This window comes from Tubulanus polymorphus, chromosome 2, assembly GCF_964204645.1.
Source record: "Tubulanus polymorphus chromosome 2, tnTubPoly1.2, whole genome shotgun sequence".
In the NCBI taxonomy this organism is placed as follows: Eukaryota; Metazoa; Nemertea; class Palaeonemertea; order Tubulaniformes; family Tubulanidae; genus Tubulanus; species Tubulanus polymorphus.
The window spans coordinates 28,236,388-28,255,443 of NC_134026.1; the positions used below are offsets into that span (position 1 = coordinate 28,236,388).

The following is a 19,056-nucleotide window of genomic DNA, read 5'->3' on the forward strand; positions in this document are numbered from 1 at the left end:
GCCATAATATTCGAAGGGTGTAATAACAATGAAAGTAGTGGACAAGGGAAAAAAGGCGAACTGGATTAAAATTGAGAGTCAACCGTAAAATCCATTAGCGGATGGGTCAACACTTTTCAATGTTCAAAGTGTCTAGTTTGGCCCGCTATCAAAGATTGGATTAAGGTCATTAATATTCCGAATAATGTCATCGAAAACATTCATCATTCCCTCTTGTCAAAATCTGTATGGACATGGAAGAAAATAGTCGCTCCATTCCCAGCCGGTCCATTCAATGCGAGATCTGTTGTCGCTATATAAAATCATGAATTCTATTTCGAGCCGATAAAATCGTAATTAAAATCACGTTCTTCAATTTTCCGCCTCGTCTGACCGACACCAATACACGACTAATGATCAGATAAATGCGAAAACCCATCAACAGAAAATTGGACAAAGATTCCCGTGGATTTTATATGTGATATGATTTGTCTCTGTCAAAATTACTAATTTATTTCAGCGCAATCTCGAATAGCAGACCATTGCGTGGAGTGTCAGCATTTATGGAATATTGAGCAAGTAAATCGGGTGTTTTACAGAAACATTAGTTTGACGAAATATTTTTCTGATCTATATCTGTACAAATGTAAATTCGTCAAATACAGGAACTTAATCGTTTATGCAAACAAAATGCGTGGGTATAAGTGTGCAACATGGAAATTCACTGAAAACTCAAGAGATTTAAGAATTCTTCTAAATGTCTCGGTTGATTTAGCTGTCAGTCGAGGTGAGTGGAGATATCTGCCAGCTCCAAGTATCCGTTGACCGGAACGTGCGGCTTAACGCAGCTGTACCCTCTTTAGAAGTCGTTGATTAACCAACCGAATGTTAATTTCTCGCCTGTAAGATATTTACTGACGGGCACTTAAGTCCCCGAATCATTAATTCAATTGACGCTGCTCATTTAATCCCGTATTCTTCCACAATTTTATTCTGATTTGCTACATTTACATACCAAACATCTGGCGAGATTTTAACCTCGAGTCAAACGAATACATCACGCGAAGAAGGAGCCAAAAGAAAATGCGCGATAAAAGCCTCTACGTCTTCACGTCAAAGTGAAATTCTCTTAGAAAAACTACTTATCCTTTCTTTCGCCGAAAAAGGGCGGAGTATTTTACATTCCCAGAAATTGCAGTTTTTTCGCGTCGGCAATACACAAATAACGCCGCTCAATGTCGTTGAAAAGCCAGTTCCGATTACGAAAGGACTAGCGAGGAAAGCCAAATTATGGCTGAATTAAAAACATATCAATAAGGAATCGGCAAAATGAGAGTGAATGAAAAAGAAACGAAGCGAAAAGAAAAATCCGACGAAGAAAGGCGAACATTAGAATCAATCAGTCCATTTGGGGATAGCGTCACCCTTTTACATTTCTCCTCCAATTATAGACCAGTGAATGAAGATATCAGATTGGTTATTAGGCGATATCTTATTTCACAAGACTGCTAACTTAATATGACAACGCTGGATTAGTCGCGTATTCACCAATCAATGGATCAGTTATAGACATGTATAGATCCGACTGAAACTGTATTATCTCCGGGGCTGTGATCATCACCGTTAGTCGAGCCCCTTGTGGCTATGTTGTATCACCTACTCCAACCACGAATAGGTCAGATTTCCAAACGAGCCGTTTTCCCGGTCGATTGTTTGTCTGTGTTCTTATCACCTCGTCCAATTAGAAACCTAACCAAAATCCTTTCGATGTTTATAACGTTCTAATAAGAAAACGGATCCATTCGATGCCATTGAGGAGAAAGAGGATTATTCCATTCATCGAGGAATAGCTTGATAATGAATGATTTTTAAAAGAAATAAAAATCCACGTTTACACTGCAGAAGTATCATATACTAGAACGAATGAATTCCACCAAGAGCCAAACAACATTCATATACTAAAATATGCGGTTTAAACTATTTTAATCGGATTTCTGCGAGTGAGTATATTCTGGTTAAACGACAGTAACAGTAGATGTAATGAAGATGGAAATAGTAAATACAATTCTCCATCAGGAATAAATTCATAATTTGATAATATCCAGGATGGTGATTCCTTTGTCTGACAGGAAACTCCCGAGTGATTTGTCTTAAATATCTGCCCATCTGTTCTTATTAAAAAAAACTGGACAAGAGAATGGAATGGGATTAGTTGAGTACGTGGTAAATTTGCCCCCGTAAAAAGTGGGCGAGTCATTCGCTTTATTAATCATAGAATTACACAACCGAACTACATAAATACACGTATCCTAATTTGAATCTAACCATTAAACTATCATCCACCAAGAAAACTAACTCGAAAATTTATTGGTGCCTCGAAAAATAACATATAAATATTGCTTAATATTGCCTGAATGATACAACATAGGATAATACTGTATGTTATGGATCAATAAAGGTATTCTGAATTGAATTTACTGGCAACCAGTCTAGCCCTAATATTGATGACGTAGCGCACATCCACTCATACAATGTCCTAATTGGCATTGAAATATATCATCAACAAAACTAGAATATATATTCATTCAATAGAAAATAAGAGTCATGAAATGTTATTTAATCACAAAATATACGCTAATGTTCACAATTGTAATTTACATTTTCGAACGCCCATATTGATGACGTAGTGCACATCGACGGACACACCCTTTGAATAAAAGTAGTAATCAATAAATAAACCATTTTTGTATCAGCTTTTAATGGAGTCAAAAACAATAATCTACATTATCCGGAACAAATAGAACAAAATGAAATAGACGGCAGCGTACGACGTCCTGAGGAGTTAGGCGGTATTTAAATTAGTCGGTTGGTCGGTAGATAAAGCAGTCACCAGCATTTATTGGATTGTAAATGCTCGGTTTAGCTCTTAATCAGTAAATGTCCTTACATCAATAGAATCAGAACATTAATTGTGTATTTCATCTCGTCGGTAAGGACTTCCTCTGGGTATAACGACAGTCGTGTGATCTCCTCATTCGTCTCTTCATCGCTAATATTCGCAATTTATAGAAGAATCCTGCGAACAGCGTTGGGCGTTCTTCATTACGTATCAGATTCAGTTTCGCGTATGAATTAATTGTATATAAATGCATTCAAAAAGAAAGGTTTTCTGGCGAAATAAAATATTGTTGATGTTAATGTCTCTAAAAGTTATTCGAAGACTTTCGGTCGAATTTCCGGTCATAGCGTCTGAAAAGGTCAATCAATTTTTCTAACTTCTCGATGGGATGAACTGTTAAACGGTGTGGTATGTTGTGACGCTGTCAGCAATTTGTGGCTCTCGCCGTGTGTGTCGTTCAGGTGAATGAGATGATCGGCTTAGCACTTTATCACCAGCTCGCAGAGTCAGCTAAAACGACACTTGATACCGAACAATTCATTGCGTCCACAATCTACCTTCAACACGCCTTCATATCGACCATTAATCGTGAATATTCCTCTAAATATAATCGCTTGGTTACAGCGCCAGTACAAACCGGAAGTATTTAGCGTTTTCTATGATAAATGTAGTCCGTAAATTTCTTGGTAACTTTGTGAGCATGTTTTACTCATTGAAGACATGCGTCGCCTCATACGATGGTTCTGTATTATCTTAAAGTTAATCGGTGGATTTCAAAAAGAAAGACGCTTTGCAAATAAATTATCTCTTCGTGATAAACTTGAATTAATGTTTTGAGCACGGTTCGCTTTCACTCATTGTTTATAAGGCATTAGGTGAAAAGTTTATTTTAGATGATTCTGAATGACTTCAAATCCTCTTAGATAGGCTTTAATTTAGGATTAAAAGAAGTAAGAGTAGATCATATTCTAATCAATGAAGCTTTAAACTAATGTCAGAATACTATTTGCGAGTAAAAGAGGGTACGATTTTTGATCGGATTTCATAATTAAAACATTAAAATTGCCTGATTCCTGGTTGAGAGTAATAATGCCGACTAATCCAGTATTATTATCTTAGTGGCTGATATCTTCATTCGAGTCATGTGCTCAAACCAATCTTAGAAAACATCCATCTATCGGTATCGGTTCGTGTTCTAGTCTTATCAGTCAAATCACAATCAAGAATCCCGGCGAAGACGAAGCGCTTACTAGTGCAAATTAATTTCATTTCAAATTCTTTATGGAATTATGATTTGAATTGACAAAGTTTCCGTTAAATCGATACCGAATTCGACGTCGACGTCAAAAGCAAAGCGAGCGCCATTTCAGATTAATATTTAGTGTTATACGATTTGCCATGGGAATCCAATTGGTCGAATTTATGTGGCGCACGATCTGATTAGGTGAACATAAAACACTAAACTCTGTAAGATGGCAATAAAAAGGAACGCGCATCAAATTTATTCAATCGGATAAGTTCGTGGCTTAACGTTTTATGTTTTATAAAAGCGAGTTGTAAAAGTACGTAAGGTCGCACACTTCGCAAATAAGGAGCCTGTATCACGACCGTATTACCTTGTTCCATCAGTTTACTGTAGGATTATTAACTCAATTTCATTGCCAATAGCATTAATTGCGATAGCTGTCGCGTATAATTCTATCATCTCATTCGTAATTCTATAGCTCTGATTAATATTATCAAATATTTGAGTTGTAACTCATATAACCAGAGGACCAATTAGTCCATGCACAATGTAGTTCATCAAGTCAATAATTTCATATAAAGTAATAAAGTATTCGGTCTAAAATTATTAGTGTAAGATTTTGATATCGGGTCATAGTTTTGATCATCGACTCTTCTCATATTGGTGACGTGACATTCAATATTTCAATTCAAAAGAATGTCCAAAGCTTTCCAATATACAATGTAAAGAATGTATATTTCCCCTAAAACAATTCGACTCATTGACTCATGTTTTAAACCCGATCATGCGGGAACTGTCCGAGCGAAACTGTAATTCAACATCTCTCGGGACTCGTCCAACCAAAACGGTAATTCTCGGTCGCTGGGGACCCGTCCAATGGTGCGTTAATGCTCCGGTTTGTTCGGCGAGTTAAGATGATAGATTTGCGGAGTCATGCAATTCATCGGGCTAGAATAAATATCTTCGTGGTCGTAAGAGATGCGCAGCCATTTGTCTAAATGTTTTCGATTAGTTGACAAAACGTCCGATTCTGTACGACAAAGACGGGGAATGGAGATGAATTTCTCATAAACTGACTAACGAATGTAACCGCCGTTCACAAGTGTCACGAGATAATCTTCTAAAGTGATAACTTGTTTCTCAACATCATAATACACAGCTTTTATAAAGAATATGGTCCATCATACAAAATAACAATAATCTCGAAGTTTATTCTACAGTCATTAAAGGACCCAGCTCCAAAGCGCGGTCGGTATATATCTTTCGATTACTATAAATCGTATAAATCATATTCAGCTCCAACACGTGGAAACGGCATCTGAAAAAGTATTCCTGGCAAGTCAGGTTTCTCAGTTGATATCATTTCAGAAAAAGCTTACATGTCGATGCGTTCAATCGTTAACTGAAATTTAGCTACAGTTTGTGCCGCAATCTATTTTCTAAAGAGAGTGTACATGCCACATCAAATCATCAGTTATTAAGTGTTTTCCAATTTTGTCGAACTGCAAAGTTGATTTACCTCAACATTGTCAGGTTACGATGAATAATCCGCCCCAGGAAATCAAATCATAAAGTAATTTGCCGACAGTTTTTTTGAACAATGAATGCGTAATACATCCCACGGGAATCTGGAACGGGGATATATCTGACTATTTGTTGTAGGCTGATATTCTAGTCGATATATAGGCATAAAAAGATTACTATTTCCGAACTAGTGAAAGAAGTGTCAATTTTATACGCCACAAGCTTACACAAAGTCTCTTATAGCCCTGTGTCCATATGTCTACTGCCTACTTTATCATATACAAAAAGCCATTTTCTTACTGTTTTCTACTGGGACCTGAAGCCGAAGACCATTTTACAAATCCAATTTTCATATTAATTGGCTACGTTTGAGGAGCATCGACCCGGCTCCCATGAGGTCGCGTTATGACATGTAGTTGACAGTATCATTTTCTGCTCGCTGGAGTCGAGTTGCTCACGAACCGGACTATAATTGATGGCTCAACAAACCTAATGGAATATAGTGTTGACTTGGGTGGCTACTAAAACATATTATCGTTCATCTCTATGCACTAAAAATGTAAAATGTAATTATAACCTTCTCAAAGTATTATAATCTTTCAAATATTGTAGAACGGCGCCATGTAAATATATATAATAACCGAGTGGGGATCTTTTTCTTATGTCTGAATTGAAAAAGTTACCAAAAATACAATAGATTATTTCAACTTGTATAAAATTCTCAGTGAAACTTTGAAGGCCTAATAATAAGGTTCTACGGCTTTCGCGGCATAACTTTAAAATGCAGTAAGCAAGTTGATATATTTCCGAGAAGACTCGTCATAACGATGATAAACTATAAACGGCGCAGTCCCAGTGGTGCGCTCAGATGTGCGATTTTTCAGCGGCATTATCCGCCATGTAATGAGGGCCAAAAGGTCTCCCTGCGTCTTCGAGCTGATAAATTAATTTCTCCACGCATAGCGCCGATTCGCTAGCGCCGATTTATTGACATTATATGAAAGCATCGTTTGTCGAATGTTCGGTTAATTTAGAGGATGCGGTTTTACAACTGTCATTAAAGACGCAATTCGACGGTTTAGAGTGATTGAGTCTGATTAATCGAAACTAAATTATCTGCTGTTAGAAATTACTCGTATCTCGTGTATATAGCATGCCCCCTCCCTTTAAAGTTGTTGTCATTTACTCGCAAAAATACCATCTATTTTTCAAAATGACAACGATTTTCATTTGAAAATTGCGATGGTAGATTTCCTTCTCCGCTAGACATCATATTTTTTACAACTGTTAGTTCGATAAAGTAACCTCGATTGATTAATCTGGTGTTTGTGAAAATACAATTATTCGCCGAGCTTATCAAGACTCGGCGCCGTTTGGACGACAGTTCGAAAGAAAAATGACTTAGAAACTGTCGTTTTATCTTGATCATCGGCGAAACTGACAAATAAAGCAGTTTGTCAGATACAAAAGGATTTGTAGAAATTCTAATCATATTTGTAGTTGATGGAGCGTGAAATTCTTCTCAGAAGATTAACGAAGTTTCATCATTAGAGCCGGCAAAATGAACGATGGAACTTTACTGAAATACAATCGATGACATTCAAAGAAAACATTCCAATTCAAATTCAACTAAATGATTTTCCACATTCTCAAAGATCATTTGATTTATGTAAGTTGAATTGAATCTGTTGTTGTCGTTATTGTAAGAAACGTTGGTCATCGTGCTGCTGAGAATCTGAGAGAAGTTCTCATTGATAATCGTCAGTTTATAGCGACTGACGTGTAGTGTTATTTTCCAGTTGTCCGAGAGTTTGTGTTTGTGTCGGCGGTAATGTATTTATCGCCGCATCTTCAATTTGGTCTGGATCGATTTATGAAGACTTTGACGGTCTTTGTAAGGCTGTATTGATTCACGTAAGCCGGGCATAATCCGGCGAATCTCGCCACTCGATCTGCCGTAATGGAAAGAGACGAATATGAATTGTGTATAATGATGTTATCGATGGTTAGTCGTTTAAGCAAGAGAGCCCGGGGATGTCTTTGTGTAACCGCCGTCGCGTAAACCAATCGCGCAAATGATAAACCTTGATTAAGCCGCACCAGACTGCGCATAATTTTGCCCTGTTCATGGCGGCCCCGTTACCTCCGTAGACGATCAAGAAAATCTGAAACAAAAAAGCGTCATCTCCCTTATTCAAAAGTTTTCACACGGTAATCTTGGGAAACTCCTTTCACTAATGCGCCATCTTTGTGAATCGCCAGACACTAAAAACCTTACGCCATGCACGGACCCGCCAGTCTACCATACAAACTACGTGTAATTTTGCTTGTAACCAAACATTGTGTACTTCAAACCAGTGTCTTCGTAACCGTACTCCACACTGTACTAAATATCGAATTGTTCTCATTTTTGCATTTTGGTATTTATTTGCTATTTCTATGGTATTCTGAGAACGGGATGTCAAGTTTAACGGGAAAATTCGTGTGCGAAACGTTAAATCAACGTCTAAAATTTAAAACAGTGTTAAACACGTCCGTACGGTGGCGTAAACCGATGCACTTGCCGAGAGCTAAAACTAAATTTTTCGTCGTTAGAGAAGTTACCCCCGAGGATCCAGAGGAACGAGCACAGTTGAAAAAGTTGTACGATCATTACAGAACGTATATGAAGTCAATCGGGTGAGTAATCTGTAATCGTACGATGCGAAATGTTAGTAGCAGAGAGCAGGGTGGACGAGGAGTCTTCCATACTGATCTGCCATCTGGGTCCAGTTCCACAGTTGTGAGTTAAGATTTAACCCTGGGTTAAAACATTGAAAATGAACTAACTTTAACTCTGAGTTAACTCTAACTCACAACTGTGGAACTGGGTCCTGGTCTTTTATATACACTTCATAGACTATGACTATACATTGATTTCAATTCTGATATTCGGTTTCGCTATTATAGTCTAAAAATAGTCAATGAATCGCAAGTTATTCGAACTATAACAAAGGCGGATTAGGGTAGACTGCCCCACCCCCTTAAAAATTGAAATGTGCCCTCCAAATCGTCTGGAAATTTTGTTCTCGCGAAGAAATTTTTTCAAATGATGAGATGATACCAAGTGGACCTAAATTTCTATGGAAGGTCCCCTGGACCAACACCAATGTTCGGGCTTGCAGCCTTGCATTGCCGAATTTGCCCTTCTCATATTTAGTGCCTATTCTAATTATCAGGTCAACCCCTTTCAAATAATCCTAGATCCACCCTTTTAATAAGAGGTGACAATAAGTAACAATTTTTTATTTGAGGTTACACCTATCTGAAGAAATTGCAGCACAAGAAAAGGAACAAGAATTTGGTTTAGCTGCTGCTGAAGATGAAGCTGAAGAGGCAAGACTGATGGAACTAAATGATTTATGGAACAATAAGATAAAAACAGAAAGGTTAGAATGAGGGTGGAGAATCAAACACATTTAGTATAAAAAGGATACTTAAAAAGTGAGTTGTTTTCTTATTTCAGAGAAGTGCAATTTGCGCATGACATTATTGATTTCTATAAAGACCGGCAAAAAAATTCAACGTGGTTCAATGAAAACTTAATCAAAAATGTTCAAGAAAAGGAAGATGAAGTCGACCTATTAAAGGTAGAGATAGTCAATGGATCATTACTGTTCTTACAGTATTCTTTGAAATATTGAATTTTTGAAATATTTCCTCGATTTTTTTTCGCAGGAGGATGCTGGTTCTTTCATTACAATGGAGACATTAGACGCTGAAATTGAGAAACTTTTGGACTCAGACCCAGTGTCTTATAATTTTGCCTTGGATACTGATGGCTCTGTACTTGTTGATGACGTCAATAAACCATATCATAAACTGTCACCAGAAAATTCTCAAAATCTATCGATCCATAATTGAATAAATCATCAAAATTGTCAGAAATGTACATAACAATAAAGAGTTCGTTATAATTAAAAGTTCTTTAGGGTTAATCGTTACAAAGGAGAATTTTCCGTTATTCGTTGAGCTTTGATGGACCAAGATTGATAGAATATGAGATATCGACGAATTCAAGTTCTGGAATTTCTCATTTGATGGCGCTTGTCAAACGGGAAATTGGAACCTAAATCCGCAGTCAGATATTCATGACGCAATTTTTGAAATCGTTTCACTTAATATTAAATAATTCGATGAAACTTTATTAAGCGGTAATATCCAAACGGATTGAGATACACAGAGTATACAGATAGAATATAAAAATAAAATAACGATACAATTGCTACTTAAAGGTATATGCAGGTAACAACCTCATTAGACTATAACTTTATAATAATAAAAATAATAGCGTCATTCTCATTACAGACTCGTAACACTTTATATAAAACAGAATGAGCAATAAGATTATAATATAAAATGATACAAAGCCAATAAAATATTTCAATTATAAGTTTCATTAAAAAAGTGAGTTTTTAGCCTCTTAAAAATGAATAGTGACTCGCTATCACAAATGGATTTCGGCAATGAATTCCATAAAACAGGACGTGCATAGCTTAAAGATTTAGAGACAATATTCCTCCTAGGATTGACTTATTCAAACCTGAGCGTAGTTGACAGCGTGGAATGTATGGAGTTACAAATTCAGATAAATATTCAGGGGCCAGTTGCTCAAAAGTTGGTTAAAGATAACCGGCCATTAAATACCATAGTAACAATGAAATTTCAATTGTCACCATATCAACTATCCACTGGTTAACTCTAACCAACTTTTCAGCAACCGGCCCCTGGTCATATAATATTCATTAATTGACTGCCATATTTTTCTTACTTTTATATGAAAATTTTCATACTTTTATATGAAAATTTCACACTCAACTGTAATTAGTTAACTAGCTGTGTAGCAGCCAATAGACAATGTTGTAGAATACTTCAGACAATGTATATTCCCATAGTCTAACAGGATTGATAATTGCTTACCTATGAAACAAACCGCAAATTTTTACTGCCGCCAAATATTTATTCATGAGCTTAAATCAAAAAGCATTATGGGATTATGCATATTTTCAGATAAAAGAAAGAGAAAGAAATGATAATAAAAATGGGCTGAGGGTTTTAAGAAAAAAAGAATAAAATAGAAAGAGCAGACATCAATAAGCCGCATACGTCTTAAACACAGCCGAGGCTGGTTTACAGTAATACAAAATATGATAAATCTAAGAGAAGAATACCAATCTAAACATGCAGTTATTTGCATTTAAAATCTAGTAATTTCTTTCAGATAACTTTTAAAATGATTTCATGGCAAATGATCGTTTTACTAAAAGTAAGACCTTGCCTGGGGTAACACCCATAAATAGTATACTACAGACCTAGCACCAATAAACCATTTTAACATCATCAATTTTCGGCAAGGTACATAAACAACAATTTAGTTATAGCTCATATGTTTATCGGTCTAGATTTAACGTACAAAGGGGAAAGTGGAGTACGATGACTATGGGGGTGAGATGCCTAATTTTCGCTGGAAGACATCAATTATTCAGCTCTACTGAGACCTATCATCCATGTAAATCACATCACATTAAAATTATCTACAAAAATACTTGTTTCTACTATTGCAAGTTAATGCATCGGTTAAGAATGGTGAATCAGAAGACAACTTAAATTGCCATCATTCTAATACTTGACTAAAGCCCTACAGTGAAATAGTCTGAACTATCTGAACTTAGTGTTTAAGACGTTTGCCGCTGCGACCGGGGCCATGTTCCAGACATGTGGCCGTTTCAGATCCCTACCCCGTATTTTGGATACAATGTAAATATTTTCTGGTCTCAGCTGATATGTTTTACCTGAGGTTTACTGTATGGTAAAACCATACGGGTAAGCAGGTCTGTTTATGACGACAAGATTTCAATAAAAGTTTTGATCAATCAGATTTGATTCCAGCTGCCTCCCTTTCTGCTGCATCAATGGCGCCCATATTCAGACTGGCTGCGTACAAGTGAATTAGGCTGATACCAGTTTTAACTATCGCAACTGGGGCCGACAAAACACACAGCACTTGCCAGAGTCCAATTCCAAACACTATAATTACATGAACAAAGATTTAGATGATTAAAAAAATTGCAAAAAAGTTCATTATACATAATGTGCTAATATTGATACTTACAGGCTGGCCCAATAGTGAAATGACACAAATATAACATACTGAAAAACATCTCATTACCAGCACACATTGTGAAGAGAAAAGACTGAAATTATGAATCATTAAGTTTTCATCATTATCAAATAATTTCAAGAAGTTTGTTTGAATGAATACAGAGATTACATACCCAAGATGTGTAGTACAATCTCAGGACAGGGTTTCTTTCCAGATCAATACATTTGTGATTCGTTGAACCTTTCATAGTAGACCTGAAAAATGAAGAGATTACAAGCATTCATTTCATAATTCATTCATTTTATGATACATTACAGATGAACCCTGATGCTTTTTTTAATTGGAAACCTTGACATTAATAGTGTTTGAAAGTTAATCCTATGGGAGATCTAAGAATAGCTACTTTGTTTCATACAACTTACGCATGTAAATGAAGCCAATGACTGGCAATATCAATAGTCATATTCAGTTGGAAAAGGAACATCCAACTAGGATAGAAACTTGACAACACTACCAGTAAGCACATATTAGCGCATCTATCTGTCAGCATATCTAACATTTCTCCAAACTTTGTCTCTGAAATAGAAAAAAAAGAAATATAGGCCTGTCAATTATTCTAAAGCATTATAAAACCAAAAAGGTTCTTTCACTAAGACATCTTTTTTTAGAGTTTACCTTGATTCATCATCCGAGCCGCGCGACCATCAAATTCATCAAGAAGAGCACTGATTGCGTAACACCAAACAGCTGTCACATAGTCAGTCGCCATAAACCAAAATGAAACCAGTGCCAAAAATATTCTGACGTATCCTTAGGGGTGACAGAAAGTCAAAAATCAATAAACGCAACATGTCAATGAAGGATCATTGAAGTGTAAGCAAACACTTCCTTCATTCAGAATATATCATAAATTAAAGAAAATTAAGAAGGCAATTATTCTGAATAATAAGAGGAAAAACTTAATTAGCAACTGTAACTTAACACCATCAACAACCGTCCAACTCACCTATTAAATTAGGAACGAAAAGAAATATATTTTCAGACATATTTTGCCAGTGAAATTTTTTTCAGCGGATTCCGAATTTATGATGAACGTTAAGACAGGAATAAGATATGCAACGAAACACAAATTTCTGACAATAATATAACAAGAAAGGAAAAACCTAATAGGCCAAGATTACAATTTTTTACTTCCGGGTGACTCGAGTATTATATCTCAGCCAGGGTCAGGGAGTTCATGTACAATAAGATTGCATAGTAACTGTAAAGGGGCTCAAAACACATCCCTATTTCAAACCCAAGACGAATTGGTTGTTGAACCATAAAAGTAATCTTAGTAGTGTTGTAAGCTAGTTAATTGTACACGATGAATAATAGCCTCGACCGGAAAGTGCTGCCACCACATCGGTAAGCTACTGGCTCTGGCAAGCGATCTCACTTCCACAGCACTTAGCCCAAGGTCGTTGACCCAAAGAAAAATAAAATTATCCTACGAATTTCGATTTGCCTATCCTCGTTGCTCCCGCGAGGCAGACATGTCACTAGTGACAATTCAAGTTGGTCAGTGTGGGAACCAGATTGGTAGTCAGCTTTTTTCTACGATCGCTGACGATATGTTGATGAAAAACCCCGGTATCAGTGCATCAAGCAATGACAATTACATCCAACAAGCTCAGAGAACTTTCTTCAATACGTCTATCATAAGTGGACCCACGGAAAATCAGGAATCATTGAAAGCTCGAGCTGTTATGGTTGACATGGAACCAAAAGTTATCGCGCAAGTTCAAGAGGAAGCTAAAATGTCGAAAGTTTGGTCGTATTCGGAGCGGCAACAGTTTTGTCACAAGCGAGGTTCCGGAAATAATTGGGCACACGGTTTCTGTACGCACGGTCCGCAGGCGAGAGAAATAATTTTGAATTTGGTCCAGTCCGAAGTGGAGAAATGTGACTATTTTGGCGGATTTTTGAACATTATGAGTTTAGCTGGTGGAACCGGTTCGGGTGTAGGGACATATTTAACGCGGACGCTTCGCGATGAATTCCCTCATTCGTTTATCCTCAATCAGGTCGTCGGTCCGTACAACACTGGAGAGGTTATTGTACAGAACTACAACGCTGTATTATCGTTAGCTCATCTCTATAGTTCATCAGACGCTATTCTGTGCCTTGAAAACGACGTTCTGCATAAAATCTGCGCTCAGTTACTCAATATTAAGAATATTTCGTTCAGAGATATGAATAAAGTGATCTCGCACGCAGTGGCTAGTATTCTACAGCCGGCCAGATCTTACGAGAATAACTACTTCATTCGTAATCCACTTGGTAAGAAATACGGTACTAAAACATGTATTACAATTATTACAGTAGATTAGAACCCGCTTGATTCAGCTCATTTGGGACTGATGAAATTCATCCAGTTTTTGAAATTCCCGGTTAAACATCACATTTTACATACATTGATGATGTAAATGGATAGACCGGAAGTTGATTTACCGGCAACTGATCCGAATTAAGAGCGTTTATGCAACGGGTAATGAGTAGTGATGATAAATCATTCATATTTAATGGATACCATTTTTTGTTGCAGCATCAATAATGGAAGATCTTGTGTCGCATCCCGGATATAAACTATTGTCTCTACGCACAATTCCAATGATGTCTGATCATTCAGTAGAGTTTAGTACATTCCAGTGGTACAGTTTGATTAAACACCTACGACAGATGCTCATTGCTAATGCCCAAATGGAGGAAGGTAAATCGAATAATATGGAATTTACGAACAAATATTATCTAGACAAATCATAAGCTGTTGTATTTGATGTCCTTTGATAGGTATTGACTGGCAAGTACAAGTTAATTCCATGTATAATCGATGTATTGGGAATCTCCTAGTTCTGAGGGGAAAAGAAATTGAATCTGCAAACATTTCAAGTTTTCGTGATAAAAGACTGTACTCGTCTTGGGTGCCTGACTCTTGTGCCCTCACGATATGGAAACAACAAAGACAGCTGAGAAAGTACGAGAAATCTGCCACATTATTAAGTAACTGTCAGGCTTCAGCTAAAGCGTTAGATAATATGGTTGGAAAAGCGTGGTCGATGTTCAGTTCAAGAGCTTATATTCATCATTATCTACGACATGGAATCAGTGAAGATGATTTTGTAGATTGTTTCGCTGGTTTAGAACAAGTTATTAAGAATTATAAAGAAATATGAGATCGATCAAAAATATATTATATTCAAATAGTCTTTCAGAGAGTGCTAAATAAACCAGATATGCATTTATTCACATGCAACAACAATATCAACGTTAGTTTTTATGCCTTTCTTGAGATACGATGTAGTTCATTTCCAAATGCAGGTCCTTTCACATTCAAAAACAAATGAATACATATAATTCAACAGTATATTTAGGTTTATTGAATGATCGTCTCGATATAAAACAACTTCATGGATCACAAACAACAACCTGGATGGAATACGTACTGTAGATATAAATAAAATTCATATGAATTTTTGATATAAATCCTAACTATAATTAAAATATAGAAATTTAATTTCTTTGTCAAATATTTCATATCACAGATTCATGTTTAGCCATACAAGGTATACTTTTACACTGTTAAGTAAAAATATTCCGAGCGTACCAAAAAATTACTAAGTATAAAATTATATTTTTCTGAAAAACACGTACTTCTTAACATGAATATACTCGCATGTTTCACGCATGATAAATTGAGTGAACACCTAAATTAACAAAAAGCAGCTCTTCTATAACGTATCGGCAGTAATTATTCTAATCGCACTGTACAAAACTATATTAAAACTATATTAAACTATATTATAAACTATAAGCCACAATTCAGATGTGTACAATATCAACCAGCTACAGATTCAACTCCTAAATCATCGCTAGTTTTACGGACGGTACATTGAACAGTCGAGGACTGCTGCACTGTATACTTAGCTCTTGAAACACGCACATGACTTCTTCATTCCAAACTAAAAATAGAGGAATAAATGTTGAATGAACTGCTACTGAAAACGACAACATAGCGAAAAGATAAACTCCAACTTACGATTTCATTGTAAACTTCTTTTCCGAGAATGCACGAATTCTAAACATTGCAGAATCGTTTGGATTGAAAGTGGACGGAATGAGTACGTAATGACCGGGCTCTAGTTCAAATCTAGCACTGACTTCCCTATAGTTGATGTAAACTCCTGATTTTCCTGAATCGTAATTGTAACGGAAATGCTTACCTGGTAACCGAGAATCGGGTTTTTTTGTCTGTAATCAAAATATGAGATGAGTAGGTTTTTCTTACTGAGATTTGTCTCAAAATAGAAAGCATCAGCTCGAATAAACTCACTCTATAAAGAACGAAGCCTATTTGTAAAAGTGACCGAGCTGGAGATTTTCCTCTCTGGAATTTCGGTAACTGCATCAAACATATTACAATGCTACATTTGCCTTCAGTATCAGGATCATCTTCATCAACATCAAAATCATCTACGTATCAAAACGTAATATAAGAAACATTGAAACTGATTAGAAGAATTTTTCACGATTTGTTATAGCCGCTCACCTGGTTCTTCCAGACTAATCAGAAATTGAGGATTCGTTGCGAATTTCTGTAAGTCATTACGGGAACCACCAGCGCTTTCTTCAGACACCCATTTACCATTTGTCATAAGGACACAACCTATCAAATCCATACCTAGACTTTCACTTACAAGCTACAGATATCATACATACATTTATATACCAGATATATGTGTAATACATACCAGCCTTATCTGAGACACCATCTCCATCATAATCCGGTCCTATTGTGCAGATAGTCACTTCAGTGAAATGTTTACAAAAATCTTTATAGCTCATCCAGAATTCCCCATCGGGTTTTCTATTGAAATTCATTCTATTTTTAGTGTCGTCATCCACCCATTTCCAATTGGAATCTCTGAAAGAAGAAAACATCAGTTTGCTATCAGTACTTAGATTTGTAATTGAGATGCTAAAATAATAGCATAACACATACTTATCACTCCATGAGCCTTTCCATTCGGTCCCATCACCCCAAGGATTTCTGATTCGCACCAGTTTAACTTCACCTTTTTGATGTCTAATCTGAAAGTTTGTTACCATCATTAAAAAGAATATACTTTTAGCATGTGAGAATATATATTCACTAATAACTGTACTTACCTTTAATACATTTGTGAGGGTGTAAGCATGACCAGAAACTAGACCATTTGCATCAGCCTCATTGGAATTTCTCCAATCGCCCTGGAAATATTGCATAGATTATGAGTTCTGTAATTAAAAACATGATAATATTTATTACGGTTTATCCCCGATAGTGGTTTTGAGCCGTTTACTTTTTTGGAACAGGCTATGAAAGCGCCGGATCTATAAGCTTTCTGTATGTGACCAAACATAGTATAATCAGATGAGTTTAATTCGTAACGTTCCGCGAGACCACCCGTTAAATCAACTAGAGCATCCATAGTCTGACCACCTTCTATCGCTTCATAACAACCATGAAGTCTACAATAGAGAATTTTATGACGCTATTTCAAAATTGTTAACAAGACAGCAAGTAGTCAACTCCCGGTTATCCACCAAGTAAAAGCTAAGACCCGAATTAATTACTGGTAATACTTTAAGCTTTATTCGACTTACTTCGCATACGCTTTCTCGAGAAGAGCGATCCAGAATTCAGCAGGATTTAGACAATGAGCAAATATGAGATGACCGTGTTTCGTTGGAAGTCTATCATCGATAAAGACATCCATCCATTTACCAAAACGCCAAAATCGAAAATGCACCACGCCATTGTAATCCTTACCACACAGAGGCTGATCATAAGGTATAATCTATAAATGTATAAAGATTGGAGTTAATATCTGCGTAAATATTAGTAAGAACGAAACATACATCATCATCATTACCTTTTGCATGAATTTCGGTTTTTGTGAGACAGCCGCACAAGCAGAGAGAAACCAACAATCGCCAACACTCCCTTGCATGATATCATCTCTAGATACTCCTTCACTCAATAACCTCGCAGTTTGATGCGCACCAGTAATATCCTGTTCAAATTCATCTCATTGACGTTAAATTTTTTGTAGATATGCTTCTAACATATTTACATTTTCCAACATTTTACATATTCATTACATGTGCAATGTAAGCCCCCAGCCCATCGGTGGATATACAATTAACGCTCTAACCCGTTTACCTTTGGTCTCAGCCATTCAATGCCTTGCTCTTCCCACATACCCTCAATATAAGATAAAGAGGATACATCAGCAGGAAAGTCTGGATCGCAGTATAATTCATCAGGACCGAGTAAACTCAACAACTCATTAATCTTATTCTTACTCTGAAATTAATAATATAGCTCTATCAGTATAACACATAGTCCTAGAAAGGGCTTGTACGTTAATGCCAACATAATGAAAATTAAGTCGAATATCTACATGAATGTGATTAAGAGCTTCGTCCAATTCATCGTAATAATCATCGACATTTCTATCCAGCCAGGATCTTCGCGTAGATGATGAATTTGAATTGAATGTAGCTGGTAAATCTCCAGCTGTTCCAACATCCCATTTATTCATTTCATTAGACGACATGTTAACATCGTTGTGTTGTATTGAGGTTTTAGGTTCATCTCGCGTCCATTCCGTCCCAAATGCATTATTCATATTACTAGCACTGCAGCCCATATTTTCCGAGCAGCATCACTACTGGTTTCATCGGTTCTGTGTGACGTGATTAAGTGGTTGGCGTATTGAAATTCAGCCAGTTGTTTGTCTGGAAAATGCAAATCAAGGCTAATAACACAAATAATGCGAGGAAAATGGCATGTGAATCTTGGTTATAAGGTTAGGCTTACAACAATTACAAGGCTAACACAAGTTCGAGTTGTATCTTATACCTGTCAGTGTGGCATGGCACTGGCAGGTCTTTTGCAGGACCCAGCTATAGGACGCTCTCATCTATTTTCAAATGTGAGGTGCAATCGCTCAATTTTTGAATAAATATTTCATGTAGCTAGCCTCCCTAATTGACCAGCGCACCGACAGGCAGCTTAACTAATACACACGATAAATTACCCGGTACTAAAAAATTCGTTTACCATAACAACTTGACAAGTCTTGTTGCAGTAAATAGAAAATTTTAAACCGAAACTAATTGTTCATTATTCATCACAAATCTCCATTTTATTCCATTTTGAAGAAGACAAATCAATTTCAA

The 19,056-nt window shown here is 36.5% G+C and overlaps 4 protein-coding genes across 6 annotated transcripts; 2 read left to right on the plus strand and 2 right to left on the minus strand.

Moving 5' to 3' along the window:
- Positions 1-8,035: 8,035 nt before the first annotated feature.
- Positions 8,036-9,591, plus strand: LOC141900351 (small ribosomal subunit protein mS26-like). The gene is made up of 4 exons (XM_074787209.1): positions 8,036-8,327; positions 8,942-9,076; positions 9,154-9,277; positions 9,366-9,591. The coding sequence occupies exons 1-4, from the start codon at positions 8,107-8,109 to the stop codon at positions 9,549-9,551; spliced, it is 666 nt and encodes a 221-aa protein (XP_074643310.1). The 5' UTR covers positions 8,036-8,106; the 3' UTR covers positions 9,552-9,591.
- A 280-nt stretch (positions 9,592-9,871) lies between these two features.
- LOC141899549 (CDP-diacylglycerol--inositol 3-phosphatidyltransferase-like) lies at positions 9,872-13,009 on the minus strand. 2 transcript variants are annotated; one of them, XR_012618633.1, is made up of 7 exons: positions 12,797-13,009; positions 12,466-12,600; positions 12,213-12,366; positions 11,963-12,044; positions 11,800-11,881; positions 11,480-11,714; positions 9,872-10,657 (listed from the first exon to the last, which is right to left on the minus strand). XR_012618633.1 is itself a non-coding variant. In XM_074785920.1 (6 exons), the coding sequence occupies exons 1-6, from the start codon at positions 12,834-12,836 to the stop codon at positions 11,557-11,559; spliced, it is 651 nt and encodes a 216-aa protein (XP_074642021.1). In that variant the 5' UTR covers positions 12,837-13,009; the 3' UTR covers positions 9,872-11,556. The 2 variants fall into 2 exon arrangements, 1 of the variants encoding a protein (XP_074642021.1); XM_074785920.1 differs by having other exon boundaries at positions 9,872-11,714.
- Positions 13,010-13,268: 259 nt separating this feature from the next.
- Positions 13,269-15,058, plus strand: LOC141900062 (tubulin delta chain-like). Its single transcript, XM_074786771.1, has 3 exons — positions 13,269-14,112; positions 14,378-14,542; positions 14,623-15,058. The coding sequence occupies exons 1-3, from the start codon at positions 13,326-13,328 to the stop codon at positions 15,003-15,005; spliced, it is 1,335 nt and encodes a 444-aa protein (XP_074642872.1). The 5' UTR covers positions 13,269-13,325; the 3' UTR covers positions 15,006-15,058.
- A 173-nt stretch (positions 15,059-15,231) lies between these two features.
- LOC141899664 (calpain-B-like) lies at positions 15,232-18,954 on the minus strand. 2 transcript variants are annotated; one of them, XM_074786094.1, is made up of 13 exons: positions 18,938-18,954; positions 18,276-18,612; positions 18,035-18,178; positions 17,745-17,885; positions 17,476-17,669; positions 17,172-17,340; positions 16,999-17,079; positions 16,832-16,920; positions 16,581-16,753; positions 16,379-16,495; positions 16,163-16,302; positions 15,869-16,080; positions 15,232-15,791 (listed from the first exon to the last, which is right to left on the minus strand). In XM_074786094.1, the coding sequence occupies exons 2-13, from the start codon at positions 18,522-18,524 to the stop codon at positions 15,782-15,784; spliced, it is 1,719 nt and encodes a 572-aa protein (XP_074642195.1). In that variant the 5' UTR covers positions 18,525-18,612; positions 18,938-18,954; the 3' UTR covers positions 15,232-15,781. The 2 variants fall into 2 exon arrangements, with proteins under 2 accessions (XP_074642195.1, XP_074642196.1); XM_074786095.1 differs by lacking the exon at positions 18,938-18,954 and adding an exon at positions 18,737-18,883.
- Between the last annotated feature and the right edge of the window lie 102 nt (positions 18,955-19,056).

Bases quoted from the DNA above. Each gene is read 5' to 3' on its own strand.
- LOC141900351 (XM_074787209.1), top strand. From the start codon at position 8,107: ATGTCAAGTTTAACGGGAAAATTCGTGTGCGAAACGTTAAATCAACGT. The intron at 9,077-9,153 runs GTTAGAATGAGG...TTCTTATTTCAG, and splicing joins AATAAGATAAAAACAGAAAG to AGAAGTGCAATTTGCGCATG. The intron at 9,278-9,365 runs GTAGAGATAGTC...TTTTTTTCGCAG, and splicing joins ATGAAGTCGACCTATTAAAG to GAGGATGCTGGTTCTTTCAT.
- LOC141899549 (XM_074785920.1), bottom strand. From the start codon at position 12,836: ATGTCTGAAAATATATTTCTTTTCGTTCCTAATTTAATAG. The intron at 12,367-12,465 runs GTAAACTCTAAA...TTTCTATTTCAG, and splicing joins GGCTCGGATGATGAATCAAG to AGACAAAGTTTGGAGAAATG. The intron at 12,045-12,212 runs GTAAGTTGTATG...TTCATTTTTCAG, and splicing joins CATTGGCTTCATTTACATGC to GTCTACTATGAAAGGTTCAA.
- LOC141900062 (XM_074786771.1), top strand. From the start codon at position 13,326: ATGTCACTAGTGACAATTCAAGTTGGTCAGTGTGGGAACCAGATTGGT. The intron at 14,113-14,377 runs GTAAGAAATACG...TTTTTGTTGCAG, and splicing joins CTTCATTCGTAATCCACTTG to CATCAATAATGGAAGATCTT. The intron at 14,543-14,622 runs GTAAATCGAATA...GTCCTTTGATAG, and splicing joins TAATGCCCAAATGGAGGAAG to GTATTGACTGGCAAGTACAA.
- LOC141899664 (XM_074786094.1), bottom strand. From the start codon at position 18,524: ATGGGCTGCAGTGCTAGTAATATGAATAATGCATTTGGGACGGAATGG. The intron at 17,886-18,034 runs GTAAACGGGTTA...GAATTTGAACAG, and splicing joins TTGAATGGCTGAGACCAAAG to GATATTACTGGTGCGCATCA. The intron at 17,080-17,171 runs GTAAACGGCTCA...CAATATTTCCAG, and splicing joins TCATAGCCTGTTCCAAAAAA to GGCGATTGGAGAAATTCCAA.